The sequence below is a fragment of the Tetrahymena thermophila genome, assembly GCF_000189635.1.
Source record: "Tetrahymena thermophila SB210 genomic scaffold scf_8254464, whole genome shotgun sequence".
Classification (NCBI taxonomy): Eukaryota; Ciliophora; class Oligohymenophorea; order Hymenostomatida; family Tetrahymenidae; genus Tetrahymena; species Tetrahymena thermophila.
The window spans coordinates 292,672-313,783 of record NW_002476241.1 but is presented as its reverse complement, the minus strand read 5'-3'; the positions used below and the strand labels follow the sequence as shown (position 1 = coordinate 313,783).

Below are 21,112 nucleotides of genomic sequence, written 5' to 3'. Positions count from 1 at the left end.
ATAAGAATAAAAATTTTTGAATTAAAATAATAACAAAAAAACATTAGAGATATACATTTAATCTTTAGATATTATAAATAATAAATACTACTTACTAATGCCATCCAAACAGAAGGAGAAAAACGACATTAGTTTCATTAGCAAAACTATTTTTGTTTTGTTATAGCTAAATTGCTTTTTCAAATTTTCAATTGCAGCAACTAAAGCATAGATATAAAGTTGTGAAGCTCAATCATCTCATATTTTTGGTTATGAATAATGTATTGATTGCTCATAAAATTGTTCTTTGTGGTAAAAATTTTTTAAATAAAACAGTTGTTAGATTGTAAATATTTTAAAAAATAAAGTAATGGCACAGTTAATTCCAGTAATGTTTGCTAGATCCCAACAGCTTCTTCATGCTTACTACCAGGATTTCTTTATAATGCTTAAAATGTGTGTGTTGACTGTAGAATACAATCAGACTGTTTAAATAGTTGGTAAATATTATATTTTTATAATTTAGCAGATTATTCTATTTATGGACCTTACTTAATAATTTAATTTGTTATTTATTAAGCAATGGGTACTGGGATCCAACTCTGAATACATGCGTTAGATAGGCTAACACCACATTTAAGGTTTAAGGTGGAAAAAGTTGTTTAAGTTTAACAAGTTAAACTGATTGCTAAATGTGTGTTGATTAGAAGTATGGCTGGTCTTCTTCTCTTTAAAAGTGCTTAAAATGCCCATCAGGAAGCACATGGAATACAACAACTATGACATGCTCTTAATTATCTATTTGCGATATTACTAATTTTGTAGGTTATAATAGTTAAACAGGAACCTGCACAGCTTGTAGTAGACCTTATCTTCTCAATAATTATTCATACTCATGTGAGTTATGTCCTGCCAATTGTACATGTACAACCGCGTATAGTACTTGTGATACTAATTCTTGTGTATCTCCTTACACTTAAACAAGTGATTCAAATGGAAGTTTTTGTGAGTGCAAAGGAGCTACTTTCTTTAATGGAACCACATGCTAATAGTGTTCAGTAAACTAAATTAATTTATGATGTCTTTTTTTTAAAAAATATATGCTAATTAAACTTTAGTTATAAAAAACTTGTTTAAGGCAATTTGTTTTTAATATATATTTTTATAAAATTTTCAATAAATATTTAATATTATTAGACTAATTGCCTAAAATGTGATACAAATGGATAATGTCTGTAATGCTCTAATGGATAGTTGATTGATAAAGCCACATTTTAATGCGTTAACTGCGCAGTTCCCAGTCCAAACCCACTATACTGTGATATAAAAGTATTTGCTTATTGTAGCTAACTTACTTCAGATGGAAAATATTGCAATACTTGCATATAGAATCTAATTTATGATCCAATATAAAAGTTTTGCATTTGCCCAAATGGAGGAGTGTTCAGCACGACATAAAACACTTGTGTTTCATGTTCAAGTTTATTCCCAAATTGTGGTAAATGCGATACTTATCAATGCACAGCTTGTTTAGATGCTACTTTCACATTATCAAGTACAAAATTAATTTAATAAAATTAAAATTTTGAATTATAATTTTACTTTACTTAAATAAAAAGGTGACTCTATGAGTTGCTCATGCTAAGGCTATGTATAAAATGGAACTTGTGTTCCTTGTACAAATACTTTAAAAAATTGTGCTTAATGCGATTCTACTGGAAAAACTTGTTAATCTTGCATTCCTAATTTTGGACTAATAAATTCTTCAAATACTTGTTACGCTTGCTCTGGAATTGATAAAAATTGTATTTAATGTGATGCAAATAATAAATGCCTTACTTGCACTAACGGTTATACTCTTCAGGCTAGTTCAAATACTTGTATTTGTGACACAAGCTAAACTAAGTTTGTTGTTATCAACAACACTTGTAAATCTTGCTAAACTGCAATTCCAAACTGTAAGAAAATTTTTTTTAAAGATTTTATTTAAAGAATATATACATATTTCAAATAAAATAATTAGGTTCATAATGTAGTTTAAACACTACTTCCTCAGCAGTTATTTGTTAAGCTTGTAGTTCTCCATATGTTGTCTCTAATGGAACATGCTAATTATGTGCAGCTGGTTCTTACAGAAGTGGTAATTCATGTGTTGCTTGTGCTGATTCGAACTGCAGCTAATGTAACTCTAGTGGGTGCTATAACTGCACTAATGGATATTCTTTAAGTCAAAATTCTTGCACTTGCACTACAGTTGGCTATGTTGTTGATAGCACCGATAAAAAATGCAAAACTTGTGCTTCTAAATTTAATTCTAGCCTATGCTAAAACTGTAATAGTACTTAATGCACATAGTGTGGAGGTACAGGATTTACTCCTACATCAACTGGATGTTCATGCTAAAACGGGATTTAAATTCCTAATACTACTATTTGTCAAGCTTGCTCAGCTAATTGTTCTGTTTGCACTCTAAATGCAGATAACGTCACTACAACTTGTACATAGTGCTCTTCAAATTATAGATTAATGGCAAATAATACTTGCTAATAATGTTCCAGTGGTTAATATTATGACAAAAATTCTATGAGCTGTTTGAATTGCAATCCTAATTGCTCTGCTTGTCCTGATAACTAGGGAGGTGCAAATTGTACAGCTTGTTCAAATAATTATGTTCTAAATTCAACAAATGGTACATGCACATGTCCAAGCTAGATTATTGACAGTAGTAATTAATGTATCAGCTGTTCTAAACAATATAACTAGTACTGCTCTACTTGTAATTAAACTTAATGTTAGAGTTGCTAAAGCAATTACTATCTTCAGGGGTAAAATTTAATTTCTCTTTTTATTTCTAAAAAAAAATAAATATTCAAATTAAATTTACACAATATAGTTTCTTTTTAATTCCTTTGTTAGAGCATTTTATTAAAATTTTTTCTTTAGCTTTCAATATTTTAATTAATTTTACAATTAAAATTTAAGGTCAACATTAAAATGTATTTAGTGTGGTTCTAACTAGTATTTCTAAGCAGGTTCTATAAATGATTGCGTTTCATGCCCTTCTAACTGCACAGCATGCGCAGCATTAACAGGTATTTGTACAGGAACATGTATAAACAATTACGATTTAGTTAACGGTACTTGCTAATGTACAGGAGCTAAGGTACTTAACTCATCAAATTAGTGCGTAAGCTGCAGTTCTTTACTTACAAATTGCTCAATTTGCTCAAGTGCCACAACTTGCACTAAGTGTGCATCAGGATTTTATCTGATGGCTAATGGCACATGTGGATTGTGCACTTCTATTTAATATTATTAGACCTCCTCTCTATCTTGTTTAAATTGCCCAGATAATTGCACTGCTTGTGCTAATGACTCAGGAATGTGTACTGGAACATGCCTAAATAATTATAAACTAGTGAATGGATCTTGTGTATGTTCGTCTGATAGAGCTTTGGATAGCTCTTCAAAATGCTAGCTATGTACTGTTTTGTTTCCTAATTGTTCATAGTGTAATAGTAAGTTATGTACTTAATGTTTCGCACCCTTTACTGTTGGAAGTAATGGTTAATGCAGAATTTGTACAGATCAAGAAACATACATAAGTTCATCTTTTTCTTGTTAGTTATGCAGTTCTTTTATCAAAAACTGCTCTAGCTGTTCTAGTTCTTCTTAATGCAGTCAATGTAGTGGAAATTTTGTTCCTTCCTCTGATAACAGTTCTTGTATCTGTCCTGCAGGTTTTTATCTGATTTCAGGAGATCCTAAAAATAACACCACAGACTAATGCGTTTAATGCAGTTCATTTGACTCAAATTGCTTACAGTGTTCTGGGCTAAATAATTGCACTCTGTGTACTTAAAACTATGCTTTTGATTCAAGCTAGTAAAAATGCCGCACTTGTTTTTCAAATGAGTTTTACAACTTTAATTAAACAAGTAGCATACAGTAATGCGTTAATTGTAACTCAATACATACTTAGTGTACTTAGTGTAAAAGTAGCACATTATGTTCATAGTGCAGTAATAATTATGATTTACAAAAGAATCTATTATTAACCTCTTGTCAATGTAATGGAAATAAGATTCTTGTACCATCAGCTTAAAATGCAAATAATACTAGCTGTCTTCTTTGCTCTCAAGTAGTTGATCCAAATTGTCAAAATTGTTCTGTGGCAAATAAATGTGATTAATGTCTCCCTTATTATAGATGGGATAATACTTATAACAGATGTATACCTAACATTACATTATCCTTAACAAGTAGCTCAGGTAATAGTTATGCTTTAGCAGATAACTTTACTCTAACATTTACGATTCCAGAGCCGCTAATTGGATTTTAGTTCAACATAACTACTTACTTCTTTGACAGTGTTGATTAATATAATGCTGAAGTATAATTACTTAGTTCGTATAATGTATCATCTCAAGATGCTCCGTTCAACTTTTAAAACTGTTACATTTACTTTTAAGACAATTTCAAGAATAAATCAAATATTAATTATTCGCTCAAAGGCTCAGGTAATCAATCTGCTCTTGTGAGAACAAACAATTTGCTCCTTCACAATGGAGTGGTGAGATTTGTTTATGCAGTTGAGAGTTTAAACAACTCATTTTAACGCTATGCTGTTATCTATGATTAGAAAGTAACTATGAATTATACAAATGCCAGAGATTTGTCTTATTACATGGGACCCCAAATAGAAAATTTAGATCAATTTTCTATGTATAATGTCTTCTTTGAGCTTTTATTGATGCAAAATACTATTTGTACTTCAGATTATTAGTGCCTCAACAATGGTATTTGTATGAAAGCTTAAAAACTTTGCTAATGCAAAGCCAATTTCTTACTTTTTGATTGTTCTGATTACCAAACAATAGGGTATGATTTGGTGATTAAGCAAATATCAAAGAGTTTATTAACAGTTCAACCAGTGACCTATTAGTAGAAGATAGTTTCTTCATATTTACCCTTGTTAGTTACAACAAGTTCAAATTAAAATTATTCTGGTCTAAATTATAACTTTTATAGAATTCAAAGCATAATTAAATAAGGTTCACTTAACTCAACTCAACAAAATGAAATATAAATGCTAATGAAAGACACCATGAATACTATCACCGAAGCAATAGCAAACTTAGATCCAAATTTTACTCCTCAAGAAATATATTCAAGTATTTAATAGCTTTTCTAACTAAATGATCAACTACTTCCTTTATTCAACAATTATACTTCATTTATAACAAATAGTATGTAAATCATGGGATAAATAAGTTAAAGCAGTAATCCATTAAGTATATCTGTTTCTTCTGGTAACTTATTCAATCCTTCATCTAATATGACAAATTTATTATTCCAACAAACAAATGGTACTACTGGTTAACCAATTAAAGTGCTCTTCTATGCATTTTAGTAAAATCCTCATAAGTTAGCAACTCCATAATTTATAACTTAACCTCATAATTATCCATTGATAGTAATGAATACTTAGTAGGCCAGTCATAGATTACTATAATCTAGCAATTCTACAGTTTCTCCATTCACTCCATTTAACTAAAACATCACTTTTATCTTCTAAATATCAAACACCGAAAAACTGTAAAATCCAATATGTTTATCTCTAACTGACACCACTACAGATACTTATGTACTTTGCAAAGACATCAAAGTATTAACAGGTCAAGTAATTTGCGTATGCTAAAATTCAGCAACTTTGTATGAAGACATTTACTACAACTACACACCTGATCCAAATTAAAATGGAGGTCCTGGTGAAAATATACCTACCTCTTATGTTGTTGCAATTGTTGTTTTAAGTGTTATCCTAGGATTATTAATCTATGTGTAAATCAGGAATAGAAAAAGATATATCCTTGAGTAAAAATAGAAAGAACAAGAAAGGTTGGAACAATAGTAAAAAAGACAAAAAGCATAAAAAGAGGTAAAAGATACACAACCAGAAAAGAATTACTTACGCAAATAAAGCGAGATGACAATGAATACTCAAAACTATGAAAATGGTTTCTAATCACCTATTCTTAAATAGAAAGATGTTAGACTAACACTTTTTGATAACAGTCCTGAATAAATGTATCAATAAGACTGTGTAATCTAAGACTAATTTGAATTAGAATAAAAACAGGATGAAGAAAACGCTTCAAATCAAAGGAGTCTTGATAGAGAAGGTATATTCTCACCTTAATTAATTCAATAAATAGATGATAAAAGTACTCCAGCAACTGCAGCTTTAAAAGCACATGAAAAATTTTAACAAGTGAAGTAGGTTGAATGATTAAAAATCATTTTTTATGTTTTTTGATTTGTGTTTTTTGCATATTTTTAATATTTTTTATGTTTAAAAGGTTTGGCTCTTTACAAATTTTAAAAAAACTTTGCTTTTAATATTTACTTTTAAATTTATAATCTTAAAAAATTAAAATAAATGAAAGTATAAAAAACTTTTTTATTTAGTGTTTATACCATTTTAATTAAAACTAGATTAAAAAATGAAATTTTAATTCTATTTATTTTTGAGATTTAATTTATTATTTAAATTCATTTTATATTTTAAATAATATAAAAAAATTAAATTTTTTATTTTTAGATTAAAATTTATTATTCCAGTTTTCTTACGATACGATTACCTCATCACATAAATTTTTGATATAATTTTAATTTTTAAAAGATTTTATAGAATGACCAATAACAATTGAATTTTACATTAATTATAAAAATAATAATAAATTAATAAATACGATATCTTTTTTGCATTGTAAATTTGAAAGTAAATGCAATAGAATAATTTATTTAAAAAAACAAAAAAAGAAATTATAAATAAATTTTTATTTTAATAAAATATAAACACCAATTTTCCTTTCATTTAAAAGAACTAAAAAATTTATAATAATGTTACTAATTTTTTGCTAGTGGATTATACAATCTGTATTAAGAGTAATATCAAAAGTTATTAGAGAGCTGATGGGGTAGATAAATTTTTTAGTGACTTTTTTAAACTGAATTTGGTTTGTAAGTTGATAAAACAAAAAATACTGGGCTAGGCAATTAGGTAGCTATTGGTTTTGTTATTTGACAACCTTAATATGAAAAAAACTTTACAATAAAAAAAGAAAGTATTAGTTAGTATTAAAAGTTCTACATCATTTAAAAGTTATCAATTATCAATGATAAGATTGTTATTTGGAAATATAAAAAAAATTATTAAAAAACAAAAAACCATTGAATAAACAAATAGCAAAAAATAAATATCAAGAAGTCACTATTAAATTTGCAAAGAGAATATAATCACTTCTCACTATGAGCCTCCTTTAAATAGCAATAAATACCATTTTTATTGGTCTATTACTTGATCTAGTTTATACCTAAACAGTGCCTACTCTAGATATTATTCAAACTTGTGAAAAAGATCCAACTTAAATGTATGCTTACAACCAATGTGTCAATTGGTAAAGCAATTGCAGCTTTATGTAAAATATAGCAAATTTTATTATTGAATTTTAAGAATTTAAATCATTAAAATTAATAGAGAAGGGACTATTTCAGGTGGAACTTGTACAAAACCAACAGTAACTTCTACAGCATGCCTGCAACCAGGTTTTTTGATTAACGCATCGAATAATTGTGTTGATTGTAGAACAGAATAATAATGTCTTCTCCAATGGTAACATTTAAATCTTAATTAAACTTATTGGTTGAGTTAAAGATTTATTTTATTTAATATTAAGTGATGGATTTTGGAGCTACAGCCTTTAAACTTGCTTAAGATAGACTTATAAATCTTTTAAGAGGTCTAATTCTGGAGTTTTATGTACTTCATTTACAAATTAAATAGACTGTAATTAATGTAGAGACTAACAGTTTGCATTTAATTCATCTACTTCCAAATGTTTAAAATGTCCTCCTTCTTAGTGGAATTCCCAAACAATGACTTGCAATTTTATGTCAAGTTGCAGCAACAATAGTGGCCTCGGTCTATCTACAGCTCTTAGTAATTGTGTTGTGTGTTATGGTGAAACAACACAAAAATATTTAAGTTTATTTTCATAATCATGCGAAGTATGCCCATCAGAATGCACACAATGCGGAGGCTATACTAATTGCTTAGCATGCCAAAATAACTTCTCTTTGTCTACAGACACAACTAACTTACCTGGAGTCTGCGAATGTAAAAATGCCTACTCTTTTGATGGATCTAACTGTAATCCATGCAAAGTAAAATAAAAAAACTTACATATTTAAATCATTGTTTTTGATATTTCAATGAATATATATAATAAAAAATTGATTGATATAAGCAGATTTTTTTATATTTCTAAAACCACAGCTTTTATAATCCATTAAAAAATTATTTTAAGAGTTAAAATATTTATTTTTACAAAATTAATTCTTCAATCATCTAATTTTAATTTCTAAATTGTAAATTTGGAGAAATCAGCCAAAAAATAATAAATATTTCGCCATAAAATTAAATTTTATATCTTTAAAAGTAAATTGATATATTAGATTTTACTTACATATTTAAATCCAATCATATTTTTTACTATTTGAATTTGTATTTCAGATAATTAAATATTACTTTAAAGAGAAATAGATAAGAATTAAAATTATTGTTTTTAATTTTAAAATTAATTTCAAAAAAGTATCTAATAAAAAGAAATAACAAATAAATATTCTTTAAATAACTTTAACTTAAAAATTAAAAATTTTTATAAATAAGACTAATTGCACTAAATGTAAAGGTGATGGTACTTGCTTACTTTGCTCTCAAAACTATGGCTTAAATACATCTACAAATACATGTGTTAAATGTGCAGTTTTTAATACTAAGAACCCCACTATTTGTGACATACCAGTTCTTGCTTTCTGCTAAACTCCTTCATCAGATGGAAATTTTTGCTTATAGTGTTAACAGTAAAACCAAGTTTTCGACACAGTAGCATAATATTGTGTGTGCTAAAACAATTAGATTTAGGATATAAATACAGGAATATGCTCAAGTTGCTCCACTCTTTTCGCGAATTGTTTAACATGTACAACAACTAGCTGTCTCAGCTGCACTGATCCGAATTTTACATTGAACAGTAAATATTTTTATAATTTAAGGAAATACATTTTTATAATTTAACATAGACTCAACGGGTTGCAAATGTTCAGGTATCATTTAAAATGGATTATGTCTCTAATGCAGTAATCTTATTTCTAATTGCATGTCTTGTTCCACAAATGGTTAAACATGTAATTAATGTTTTTAAGGATATGGATTAGCAGCAAATAATAGTTCTTGCTATGCATGTAATACAATAGACCCTAACTGTGTATCATGCAATAGCTCAAATGTTTGCAGTTAATGCAATAATGGGTATATTCTAAATTAGTAAACAAATAAATGTGTTTGTGATACTTCCTCTAATTAATATGCTTTAGTCAATGGATTCTGCTATAATTGCAGCAACTCGTTAACACAATGTAAATTTGATTAATTTTTTAATTAAGTTAAAATGGTTAAATTTATTTTTATCTAAAAAAATATTAAGGTAAATAGTGTAGTGTCAACTCCCAAAATAGTGGATTAATATGTATAGCATGTAATGAGCCGTTTGTTGCAGTAAATGGATAATGTCAACTTTGTGCATAAGGATTTTATTAATCTGGAAACTAATGTTTGGCTTGTTCTCAGGCTAATTGTAAGCAATGTACAAGTACTGATTGCTACTAATGCATAAGCGGATTTACTCTTAATAACAATACTTGCACATGTATTACTCCTATGATAGTAGATAGTGATGGAATTTGTAAAACTTGCTCCACAAAATTTGGTAGTTTATGTTAGACGTGTAGTACTTCCGCTTGCACTACTTGTGGAGGAATAAATTATACTCCTAATTCAACTGGCTGCTAATGTGTAAAAGGCGTTGAAAATACCGCATAACAAACATGCGTTTCTTGTCCTACAAATTGCTCCACATGCACAAGCAACACAAATTTTACTTAGCTAACATGTACTCTTTGTTCTTCAGGGTTTAAATTAATGTCAGACGGAACTTGCAGTACATGTCTTAGTAATTAGTATTATAATTCCACCACAAAGACATGTAATTCTTGCAGCTCTAACTGCTCTGGATGTGCTGATGATTAAAATGGTGGGCAATGCTCTGGATGCACAAACGGTTTTATTTTATCTGCATAGCTTACTTGTGTTTGTAACGGTTCTAAAGCTTTGGCAGCTGATCAAGTTAATTGTGTAAATTGCTCAACTTTATATGGCTCAAATTGTGCAACTTGCGATTCAAGTGCTTGCCTTACTTGTATTTCTAACTATTATTAAAATGCAAGTGGAACCTGCATAACCTGTTCTTCTGGATAATATTTTTCAAACTCCTCTAAAACCTGTGTTAACTGCCCTAGCAATTGCTCAGCTTGCTCTCCTTTGACAGGAGTATGCACTACATGCATAAATAATTATGATCTTAATTCTTAAGGTTAATGTGTTTGCCAAGATACTAAAGTGCTTAACAGCTAAAATAGTTGTATTTCGTGTTCAAGTATTATCTAGAATTGTTCTACTTGCTCTTCTACTACTTCGTGTAGCAGCTGCTCTAGTCCTTACAAATTAATGAGTAATAATTAATGTGCATAGTGTGGAAGTTCATAATATTATTTAACTTCATAAAAAACATGCTAAAATTGTCCAGTGAATTGTTCTGCCTGCAATGACGATACTGCTCTATGCACAGGTAACTGTTTAAATAATTACAGATTAGATACAACTACAAGTTAGTGTGTTTGTAATAATGATAGAGCTCTTTTTAATAACAAATGCACAAGCTGCTCAAGTCTATATGCTAATTGCACATAATGCAACAGTAGCTAATGTACTGCTTGTAATGCTCCTTACGTCTTAACCCCCAGTGGCTGTTAGCTATGTCCTTCTGATTCAACATATATTTCATCAAATAGTTCATGCAGCAAATGTAATAGCTTAATTAAAAACTGTCTAAGCTGCTCGTCAACTACTACCTGTACTGCCTGTTACACATAACCTTTTAAATTATCTTCTGATGGTTCCTCATGTAATTGTCCAGATGGAAATTATCTAGTTCCCGCCAGCTAATCAGGTACCAACGATTAATGCATACCATGCATTAATTTTGACTAAAACTGTGTTAAATGTTCAGGTAATAATTTGTGCACTTTATGTGCTAATACCTACTTTTATGATTCTAGCCTTTAGAAGTGTCGTTAATGTAACAAAAATGAATATTATAACTACATTCCTAGCAATAATATTCAAGCATGCATCAACTGCAATTAATTAGATCCTAATTGTTCTTCTTGCTCTAATTCTTCAACTTGCACTTAATGCTTTAATAATTATGATTTAAACTCTGCTAATACAGCTTGCATATGTGCTAATACTAAAATATTAGCACCTAGCCCAGCAAACAATAATATAAATACATGCTAATTATGCTCTACCGTAGTAGATCCGCATTGTTTATAATGTGATTCTTTAAATCATTGCTCTTAATGTGCTTAAAATTTTAATTGGGATCCTAAATCTTTGCGTTGTATACCAAACATTGCTATTTCTATCACAAACACTGTCTAAAACTCTTAAAATAATTATGCTATAGGAGATACCTTTTAACTACAAATAATTATACCACCCGCATTTTAATCTTCAGCTCTTAATATAACTATTTTATACTATGATTCTATAGAGTAGTATAGTTAAGAGTTCAACATTCTATAGAATTAAAATGTAACAAATGAAAATATACCTTATCTTCTTAATAAATGTGTTGTGTATTCCTAAGATAATCTTATGTAGATTCCTAATCCTAAATACACAAAGGTCACTCAAAGTGATGGGTCAACTATATTGTAAAGGATAGATAATTTTTTGCTGCATGAAGGTAATGTTAGATTTGTTTATTTAGTCTAAAGTCAAAATTCTAGCTTCAAAAAATACTTTGGCACAATTGATATTAGTCTTGTTAGAGCCTTTTAAAATTTAAAAAGTTTGTCTTTCTAAGTGAATCAATATCTTAATACTTACAACTAATTCTCATTATACAATATTTTCTATTAGATTTACATACACAATCAGTAAATTTGCTCAAATGATACTCAGTGCAATTTTGGTAGATGCTAAGCATCTGAATCAAATTGTGTGTGCAATCAAAACTACTTACTCTTTGATTGCTCTGACTATATGACTTTCTAATATGATCAAACTATTAATGGTTTATACAATGCCCTGATATTAAGCAACCCTATTTCATATTAAGATGTTTTTGTTAGTGATAATTTACCAAAGCTTGTGACATCTACATCTTATACATCAAAAATAGGAGTTTAAAATAATCTCAAGGAAATCAATGATATTATAAACACTGAAATTATTGATAACAATTAGCAAACTATCATAGACAACATGATACTTAATGTAATGAATAGTATCTCTTATGCAATCAAGAATGAGAGTCCTGATTTTACAGCAAATGATATTTCTAGTGCAATAAATAGCTTGGAAGGAATCATTCAAAATCTTCTAATTGACTATGATGAAGGCGTCGGATATGGTACAAAAGATATGCAGCTACTAGCTAAGATTAACAGAGATCCAACAAGAATTATTACTTAAGCAAGCACTAAGTAAATATTTGATCCTACTTTTGATACAACAGGTGAGCTATTTGAACCTTCAATTTATGAATCTGTTGGACTCTAAATATCTATCAATCGTTACTCGTTCAAAGTAAATCCTCACAAATTGAGTAACCCCATCTTTAAAAATTAAGCTCGCTTCTATCCATTGATTATGTACATTACAAGCAGGTAAAACTAAACACTTAGTAGTAGAATGCTTTAATCTGACTTACCTTTAATTCCATTTAAGATTAATATAACTTTTACATTTGATGTTTATTAACCTTAACTTTTAAAAAATCTTGTCTGCCTAAGTCTTGTTGATTTGAACTCTGACTAATATTAGCTTTGTAGCAGTATTTAAATTTAAAATTAGTAAGTAATATGTGAATGTGAAAACTCAGCTACTCTTTATGAAGACTTAAATTACCACTTCCTTGCTAAACCAAAAAGTGATGATAATGGAAATAGTCAAGCCCCTTTGTCAATGGTAATTACTGTAATAGTACTTTCGCTTCTCCTAACTCTTTTGCTAATAATATAAATCAGAAATAATAAATCAAGATATAATTCTGGTAAATTGGATGAAGCATATGCAAAAGTAAAAGCCCAAATTTTAGCAAGAAAGAAAATGTTGTAAGAGTAGGAGTAGTTGGGAATCAATACTGAGATGAAAGAAATGCGTAGAAGCTAAGTTACTTAATCAAATTATCTCCAAGATAAGTCAGGAGAGCTGAAACATACAGATAGTATTTTTAATAATTAGCCTATTATCTCTAAATTAGGAAATAATAAAGCACTTTTCTACAACTCAGAAATTTAAACTAATTACGATGATGAATCTCCTAAAAAGTTTTAAGATAATTTAGATTTCTATGGTATTAATAAGCAAAGCGTAAAGACTTATGATCCTAATATGGCAACTCCTGGTATGGAATAATATTTTGATGACAAAATAATAAAAGATAAGATAAAAAGAAACTCAAACATGTAATTTGAAGATGAAGAGTCAAACAACGAATAAAAAAACTCTGATTGATTCAAATAAAAAAATAATTGTAATTTTAAACTTATTTGATAAATGTTTAATAATAAGTTTTTTACTTTTTTGTTTTGTTTATTTGTTTGTTTGTGTTTTAGATGTTAATTTTTTTATGATTTAATTTTTTTTTACTTCATTCATTCTTTAATTAAATCATTTTTTCATTAAAATTACTTTGATGGTTACTTTTTGTAAAAATTTACTTCTATTTTATAAAATAGTATTTTAAATTGCTATAAGAAATAAATATTTAAATATTATTATTATGATTCACTAAAAGTGAATAAAATAATAAAATAAATTCAAAAGATTTGTTTTGGGGTATTTCATAGGATTTTTTTGTTTACAATTACAATTTAGATACATTTATTTAATTTTAAATTATCATAAAATTAATTAAGAAAAAATGTTGTATTTTAAATAGAAATCTTACACGCTTTACTTTCATAAAGATTAAGTTTTAATTAAATAAGAAATTAAGCAATTAGATTATTTAAAAGCAAAAAATATTTAAGATATATAGATACCTCATAGTTGAAAATTAGTTTTCTGATAGCAAATAACAAATTAATAAAATGGTAGATTGGAAAAAAAGAATTATCACAGGAGTTATAGCGGTCCCCATACTTTTAGGTGCCTGCTTGTTTAAGACTTCTTTATTAATAGTAGTTATAGGTAATAGTTATAATCTTTAGATTTATCAATTTTACATATAATTTCAAAATTTTCAATTCATTATTTGTAAAATATGCAGCTGCTAGCGTTTTTTCGCTTTAAGAATACACCCACATAATAAGCGAGATATTAAAAAAATAGACATCCTCTAAATATTACTTTTATGTTGATAAACTGAGTTCATTACAAGTAAATCAAATAATTTAGTTTTCATTATTGCAAATATTTAAAATATTTTTTAAATCAACAAAACAATAGTTTATCCATCTCCCTATTTTATTTTTCCTGTAAGCAGTTTACTTTTCATAAAGTTAGTCAGATTTAGAGCTCTATCAATTTGTAATAATTTTAAGTTTATTTGAAATAATTGAAAATTTTTCACTTTTTCATTTTTTCATGTTTCTAATTAATTGTATTCAGCATTATTCAGATTAAATTAAACAATTGAAATAACCAATAAATAGTTAACAATAATGATGATATCTTTGTGCGGTTTGATTAAGTTTCTCTAAGCAAAACCTAAAGAAAAAGATGTAGATGAAAAAACTTTGTTGTGGCTTACTTTTGGCTACATTACAGGCTATGTTTTCTATTTTTTAATCTTCGTTTAACCTTTAAGCTTTATTATCTATGCTTACAATTATGAGTAAAAAATTAATTCTAAACAATATTTTAGCCGCAATAAATATTTAATTATATGAATAAATAGAAAGGGATACTCATTTATTATTTTACATATTATCACTGCCTTCCAGAGTGATAATGGAGCACTTTTTATGGGTAAACTAAAAATTTCAATATTTAGAAATATTTAACATTAATAAAAATAACTTTAAAACAGGTTCTGCATTAGGTAAAAGGTTATTCTGCCCTAGAATTTCTCCTAAAAAGACAATAGAAGGAGTATTTGGAGCTGTTTTACTTAGGTAACACAATTTATTTTGATATTTTTTAAAAATAAATAATATTTACTAAAAATTAATAGCGTTTTAACAAATATTTTGATTTATTTCTTCAATGTTCATGTGGCACCTGTGATGCCAGATATTTCTCTCAGTTAATATATAATAATCGGATTTTTAGGGTCAATAGCTGCAGTTTATGGAGATTTACTTGAGTCTTTTGTAAAAAGAGCTGCTGATACAAAAGATTCTGGTTCTATCTTCCCAGGCCATGGTGGTATTCTAGATAGAGTAAAATTTATTTAAAAAATATTCATTCAAATTAATATTTTATTTCTCTATAAATAGCTTGACTCTCTTATGTATAGTGCTCCAATAGTCTTTATGTACATTAAAATGTTTATTTTAAATGACAAAACTCTAGTATGAAAATATTTTGATAATAGCGATGAACAAAAAAGCATTATAACATTTAGTTAAAAATAACATTTATTAACCAAATATATACACTTTCATTTTAATTATTTGTATTTATTTTCAAGTATGTGTAATAATTAAACTAATTATATAAGTAATTAATTTATTTATTTATTACTTAAAAGGCAAAGAAAATTTTTCAAAAACTATTTAACAATTCTTAGCAAAATCTAAATTAATTTATCTTTTTATTTTAATATTATGATTTTTTAATCTTGATGTTTGATTTTTGAAAAAGTTAATTTTGAAGCTATATCTAAATAATTTTTTTTAACACTTTAATAATTTATTTTTTGAATAAATATTTCAAAAAAATATTAACAATTTTATTTTACTATTTTGTAACCATACTATACCTTAGATTCTTACAAATTAAGTATTTTATTGATAAATTTGTATAAATAAATAAATAGTTTTTTTTTAATAAAATGCTTTTGAATGTTAATTATATTGAAGCTTTCATTTATGAGAAATGGCAATATAATTTCTAAAATTTGAATAAGCATCTTGATTAATTTTTAGATTTTCACATATATTTTTTATTTTTATTTCTGTTGAATTCTTATGTTTGAAGAATTTGAATATAATTTGAACAATTATAAATAGTAATTTTTTTAAAAGAGATATAAAACTTTATATATTACATAAAGAGACAATTTATTTTAATACAGAAATAATTTAATGAATTGCCTTGTGTTAATTTATTATTACATTTTATTTTAAATTTAGAAAGAACTTGTATTTAAAATTAGAACTTATTTGTTACTTTCGCTTTAGCAGTATCTATCTATATATGACATAACAAAAGCTAATTTTTTAAATTTTATTGTTTAGAAATGATTTTAATTTTTCAACAACTGCAATTTTATCCTTTTTTGGATATAGAGATAGATTCGCTGCTTTGATCTAATTCTATATTCTATTTTTAGCTTTCTATAGCTGTATTTTATACTTAATTCTATATAAAATTCTTTTGCTTTCCCCTTTTAGCTCCTACTTTTACTCCACTGCTCTATTATTATTATTATTATTATTATTAAAATTAAAACTATATTTTTTTATTTATCTATTATTATTACTTGATCTGTTAAATCTATTTGCTTTTCTATAATTCTATCTAATACATGTTTAGCTAATGCATAAAAAGCCTCACCAATATTATCTCCATTTAAAGCTGATGTTTCAAAGAAAAGAAAATTTCTTTCTGATGCAAATGCTTCACCATCTTTTGCTTTTACTTCACGACTAAGTTAAGGAAGTTAAGATTAAATATATTTTATTTTCTCAATCAAAATAAAAAAAGTTGATTGATAAATATTACTTATCTAAATCAATTTTGTTGCCTAAAACAGCTACTGATAAATCTTTATTAGCGTTTTCAGAGACATCACTGATCCATTTGTTTAAATCTTAGAAGCTATCTTCTTTTGTCACATCATAAACTAGTAAAGCGCCAACAGATCTATTTTAAGGAAATTTCATTAATTTAATTCTATAAAATAATGTTATATATAATTTACCCTCTGTAGTAGGATCTTGTGATACTTCTAAATGATTCCTATCCTGCCTATTTACATAATTATAAATGATAAGCTTTATAATTTGAAAATTTCTAGCAATTAATTACTGTATCCCATATTTATATTTTAATAGTGTATCCATCAACCTCTATATTTTTTGAACCAAATTCAACTCCTATAGTCGCATCGTGTTCTCTTTTAAATCTGTTTTCAGTAAACTAAGAAAGAATGCAAGATTTCCCAACACCTATTAATAAAATATTGATGTATTTATTTATTTATTTATAAAAATAAGTAGTTCATTTTTATATGTAGGATAAACTCTATAGCATTGAAACATAGCTAAAATGTTTTGTTTAACAACTTAAAATTACTTGTATTTCCGATAATGATGAACTTAAATAAATAGTCGTACTAATTCATTTTTATTTAAAACCCCTTTTTTTAATAGAATGAGCCTTTCCTGTTTTACCTAAAATATTTGTAGAATAGTAATTGTGATATGTATTATTTGTTAACTTTTTGATTTTGATAAATTTTTGGTTAAAAGAAAATTATTAAATTTTGATCAATATTAATGATATCTAAAGTCTATTGAGACAATTACTTTTACTCTAAGAAATAGATAGATATTATTTATATAAGAATTAGCTTGCCTAGTTAGTTTTATCGTCCAAAAAATTTTACACAAATTTGATAGTTAAAAGATTTAATTAAAGCAAAGTGTAAAATTAAGTTTTAATTATGATTTTATAAAATTAAACTAGAAAAAAAATATTATTAAAATTCATCAAGGTAGTTCATGATAATAACAAATAAAATGACTTACTTTAAAGTTAGCTAAGATTTAATAATTTAATAAGTTAAATTTTTTTTACATATTAAGAGTTGATTTAAAAACCTTAACGACTAGGAATTTATTTTGTAAATGTAAAATAAAAAATGTAATGATTTTATCAGAGTTAAAAATTAACATATTTAGAGTTTAAAATTAATCTTATTAATATTGGAAGAATTAATGTAAGCTATTATTTAATTGAATTTTAAAGCATATTTTATGAGTAATTGATTTATTAATTGTGTTATTTAGTGAATTCTTTAATCAGTTTCATTTAAATATTCTCAAAGATTATGGTAATGAGAAGGTGCGAATGTAAATGATTCACATTTACGAAAATTAAATGGTAATATTGGAAAAGAAAGGATATTTATAGCAGTTAGAATCAATAAAAATTATTATAAATAGATCTTTTATTTAGATCATTCATTTTGATTTAATAATAAGAATGTATTGCTTATCATTCACTCACTATCTTAAATTATTTTGCAAATTAATTTAAAGAATTTTGATAAAAATTAAATAACCAAAAAATATTTGCATTAATCAAATAATATTTGAATAATTAAAAAGAAGCTCATTTGTAAAAAAGCATATTTTTGCAACATCCTCGAACTTAATTCATTTATTGTTGAAAAATCTTTTTATTCGAGGTAAGAATTATGCTTAAGCGAGATAACTAAAATAGCTAACCTAAGATTAAGGGTCCTTTGATATTTGATGAGAATAAATGGAACAATATACCAGAGTGCATTATCGCATTCTTTAACATTATAAATGAGAAAATAGTAGAAATAGAGAGTAATCACGTTTTACTCAAAGCAAAATAAGAATAAAATTTTACAAAACAAAGTAAGTTATTTTTAAATTTTGATAAAGAGTTTATTTTTAATGGTAAAAGACTAGGTTATTAACGAGTGTAAAACAATAGCAGAAGAAACTCAATTGAATTTTAATTTAACAAACCAGACTCTCAATGCTAATTTGAAAGAAGTTAAAAACAAATGTGAAAATTAAAATACTATGATGAGAATAAAAATGGAAGAAGAAATAGATAAGATTAATAAGAGATTAGATGATATTAGCAGGGGAGTAAATATGAAAATCTAAGATAACAATGAGCTTTTAGTTTTAATTAAAAAAGAAGCTGATTCAACTAAAGAAATGTTTAAACAAGCAATGGAAGATTAAAAAAATGAAGAAAGAATTATTAATATTGTTACAACGAGTCCATAAGTTTTGGAATTTATTACAAACAATCCTGGAATTTAAGATTAGTTAAATCAAATTAAGGTATAAGCTAGTAAAGATGCTATTTCAGCTTTAGATAATATTTTTGGCAACAATAATGAGCAAGAAAATAGCTAGAATAAAGAGAAATCTGTTGGGTTTTTAGAAAAAATTGAGAATAAAACTAAAGAAAATATTAAAAGGGAAATTAAATTAGTTCAAGAAACTATTGAAAAATAGTAAACTGCTTCTAATGATTTGATACTTAATGCAGAAAAGGAGTTAAAAAATATGTAGAAATAAATTGAATAAATTAGCTAAATAACTAGAAAATGCGAAAAAGAAAGAAACAATGTTGATTTTGTTAAACTAAAAAACAAATATGACCAGCTTGAATCACAACTTGTTAATTTTAATGAAAATTTTGAAAAGATTCAAGAGAATATGGACCTTATTTCTTAGACTCTAAGTCATAGACTCAATGATAAAATAAAACAGAGATCTGTAACGCCTAGTTAAATAGTTAGATAAAGCGGTACTTAAGACTCAAATTTTTCCTAAAAATTAAATGATCTCCCTTCTTTTTCCTCAAATAAATTAAGCGAATAGCAAAACCAACAAAACGATAACAAATAAATTGAGTTGCAAATTCCAACTTAAAATTCATCAGTTAAAGAAGAAATTTTGTAAGAAGAAGTAACTCTTGAAGATAAACTGTAGACACTCAGTCAAAGGTTATCTCTACTTGAATTATAATTTAACTAAATGAAAATAGAAATGAAAGATGAAAATAGTGACGAAGATAATACTTAAAAAAAGAGTAACTAAAATGACACTTCAAAAAATTATTTGCATAAACCATGGCTAACAGGTTAGGAGGTCATTTTAAAAGAAGGCGATAATTTAGCTATAAAAGTTTTTTAAAAGAGTTAGCAAATAAATAGAAAATCAAAATAGTTATAAAATATGTATTAAAATCCACAAGTTTTAGCAAAAAAATATAGAAATAGCATTCTTGGATAAGAAATTGACAGTCTTAAAATGAATTAAAATAAAGACACAGGTGTGAGAACAAATAGTAATTCAAAAATTTAAGATCCATAACATAATCCACATAATTTGACAGCATATTACAAATAAAATTATGCTTTTGACTCTTCCCCTGAGAAATCTAAAAAAAATAGTTTCAGCAATCTCAATTCGTAGAACGAATTTTAGTTCACCAATGATTTAATAAAGTCATAATTGGATAATTATTCCAACAGAGTAAAAACTCAAGGGGAAAATCATGCAAAAAATGAATTTAATCTGCTAGAGAATTAAAAAAATTATAACAGTTAAGGTGAAATAGAAACAAAAATAAATCCTAGTAATAACAACTATTTGCCTCCAGCACCAAGATCGAGAAATAGCAAAACTTTTCATTCTGGTGCAAATACAGCCATAACATCTAACATCTCTTATATCAACTAATCAGCTGATTAAACAAATGTTCAAAATACAAACAACCACAATAGTTTTTTATAAAGCAATATCACTTCAATGCCCTAGTCAAACACTAATTAATTTTCTATGGGCTAAAATGTAAATAATTTTCAACTATAGAAAGCTCCAAACTAGCATGAATCGCCTTTGAATTCATATAAAATAGCCAAAAACGTAATGAAAAACACAAAATTAAAATCTTTCAGAATCTCATAAGGAGTTTCATTTGATGCTATAAATTTAAGCAAATTTTGATTGAGTTTTCTTTTATATAATAAATTATTATGAGTAATTA

The 21,112-nt window shown here is 26.5% G+C and overlaps 5 protein-coding genes across 5 annotated transcripts; 4 read left to right on the top strand and 1 right to left on the bottom strand. All coding sequences in view use genetic code 6, as the record gives it.

Annotated features, from left to right (window-relative positions):
• Window positions 1-97: 97 nt before the first annotated feature.
• TTHERM_00579250 (transmembrane protein, putative) lies at window positions 98-6,271 on the top strand (the record flags this gene model as incomplete). Its single annotated transcript, XM_001022926.2, has 7 exons — window positions 98-291; window positions 348-479; window positions 560-1,037; window positions 1,177-1,534; window positions 1,599-1,937; window positions 2,003-2,804; window positions 2,962-6,271. The coding sequence occupies 7 exons, from the start codon at window positions 98-100 to the stop codon at window positions 6,269-6,271; spliced, it is 5,613 nt and encodes a 1,870-aa protein (XP_001022926.2).
• A 917-nt stretch (window positions 6,272-7,188) lies between these two features.
• Window positions 7,189-13,687, top strand: TTHERM_00579240 (transmembrane protein, putative; the record flags this gene model as incomplete). The annotated part of the gene is made up of 6 exons (XM_001022925.2): window positions 7,189-7,463; window positions 7,523-7,657; window positions 7,722-8,208; window positions 8,714-9,077; window positions 9,127-9,462; window positions 9,531-13,687. Exons 1-6 carry the CDS (start codon window positions 7,294-7,296, stop codon window positions 13,685-13,687), a joined length of 5,649 nt encoding a protein of 1,882 aa, XP_001022925.2. The 5' UTR covers window positions 7,189-7,293.
• Window positions 13,688-14,157: 470 nt separating this feature from the next.
• On the top strand, window positions 14,158-15,899 carry TTHERM_00579230 (phosphatidate cytidylyltransferase). The gene is made up of 8 exons (XM_001022924.3): window positions 14,158-14,365; window positions 14,445-14,554; window positions 14,624-14,704; window positions 14,830-15,011; window positions 15,075-15,145; window positions 15,207-15,291; window positions 15,351-15,558; window positions 15,616-15,899. Exons 1-8 carry the CDS (start codon window positions 14,266-14,268, stop codon window positions 15,694-15,696), a joined length of 918 nt encoding a protein of 305 aa, XP_001022924.2. The 5' UTR covers window positions 14,158-14,265; the 3' UTR covers window positions 15,697-15,899.
• Window positions 15,780-17,687, bottom strand: TTHERM_00579220 (small guanosine triphosphatase family (GTPase)-like Ras family protein; the record flags this gene model as incomplete). The annotated part of the gene is made up of 5 exons (XM_001022923.2): window positions 15,780-16,989; window positions 17,066-17,206; window positions 17,265-17,311; window positions 17,372-17,511; window positions 17,639-17,687. 5 exons carry the CDS (start codon window positions 17,685-17,687, stop codon window positions 15,780-15,782), a joined length of 1,587 nt encoding a protein of 528 aa, XP_001022923.2.
• Window positions 17,688-18,764: 1,077 nt separating this feature from the next.
• Window positions 18,765-21,072, top strand: TTHERM_000579219 (hypothetical protein; the record flags this gene model as incomplete). The annotated part of the gene is made up of 2 exons (XM_012799501.1): window positions 18,765-18,954; window positions 19,004-21,072. The coding sequence occupies 2 exons, from the start codon at window positions 18,765-18,767 to the stop codon at window positions 21,070-21,072; spliced, it is 2,259 nt and encodes a 752-aa protein (XP_012654955.1).
• Between the last annotated feature and the right edge of the window lie 40 nt (window positions 21,073-21,112).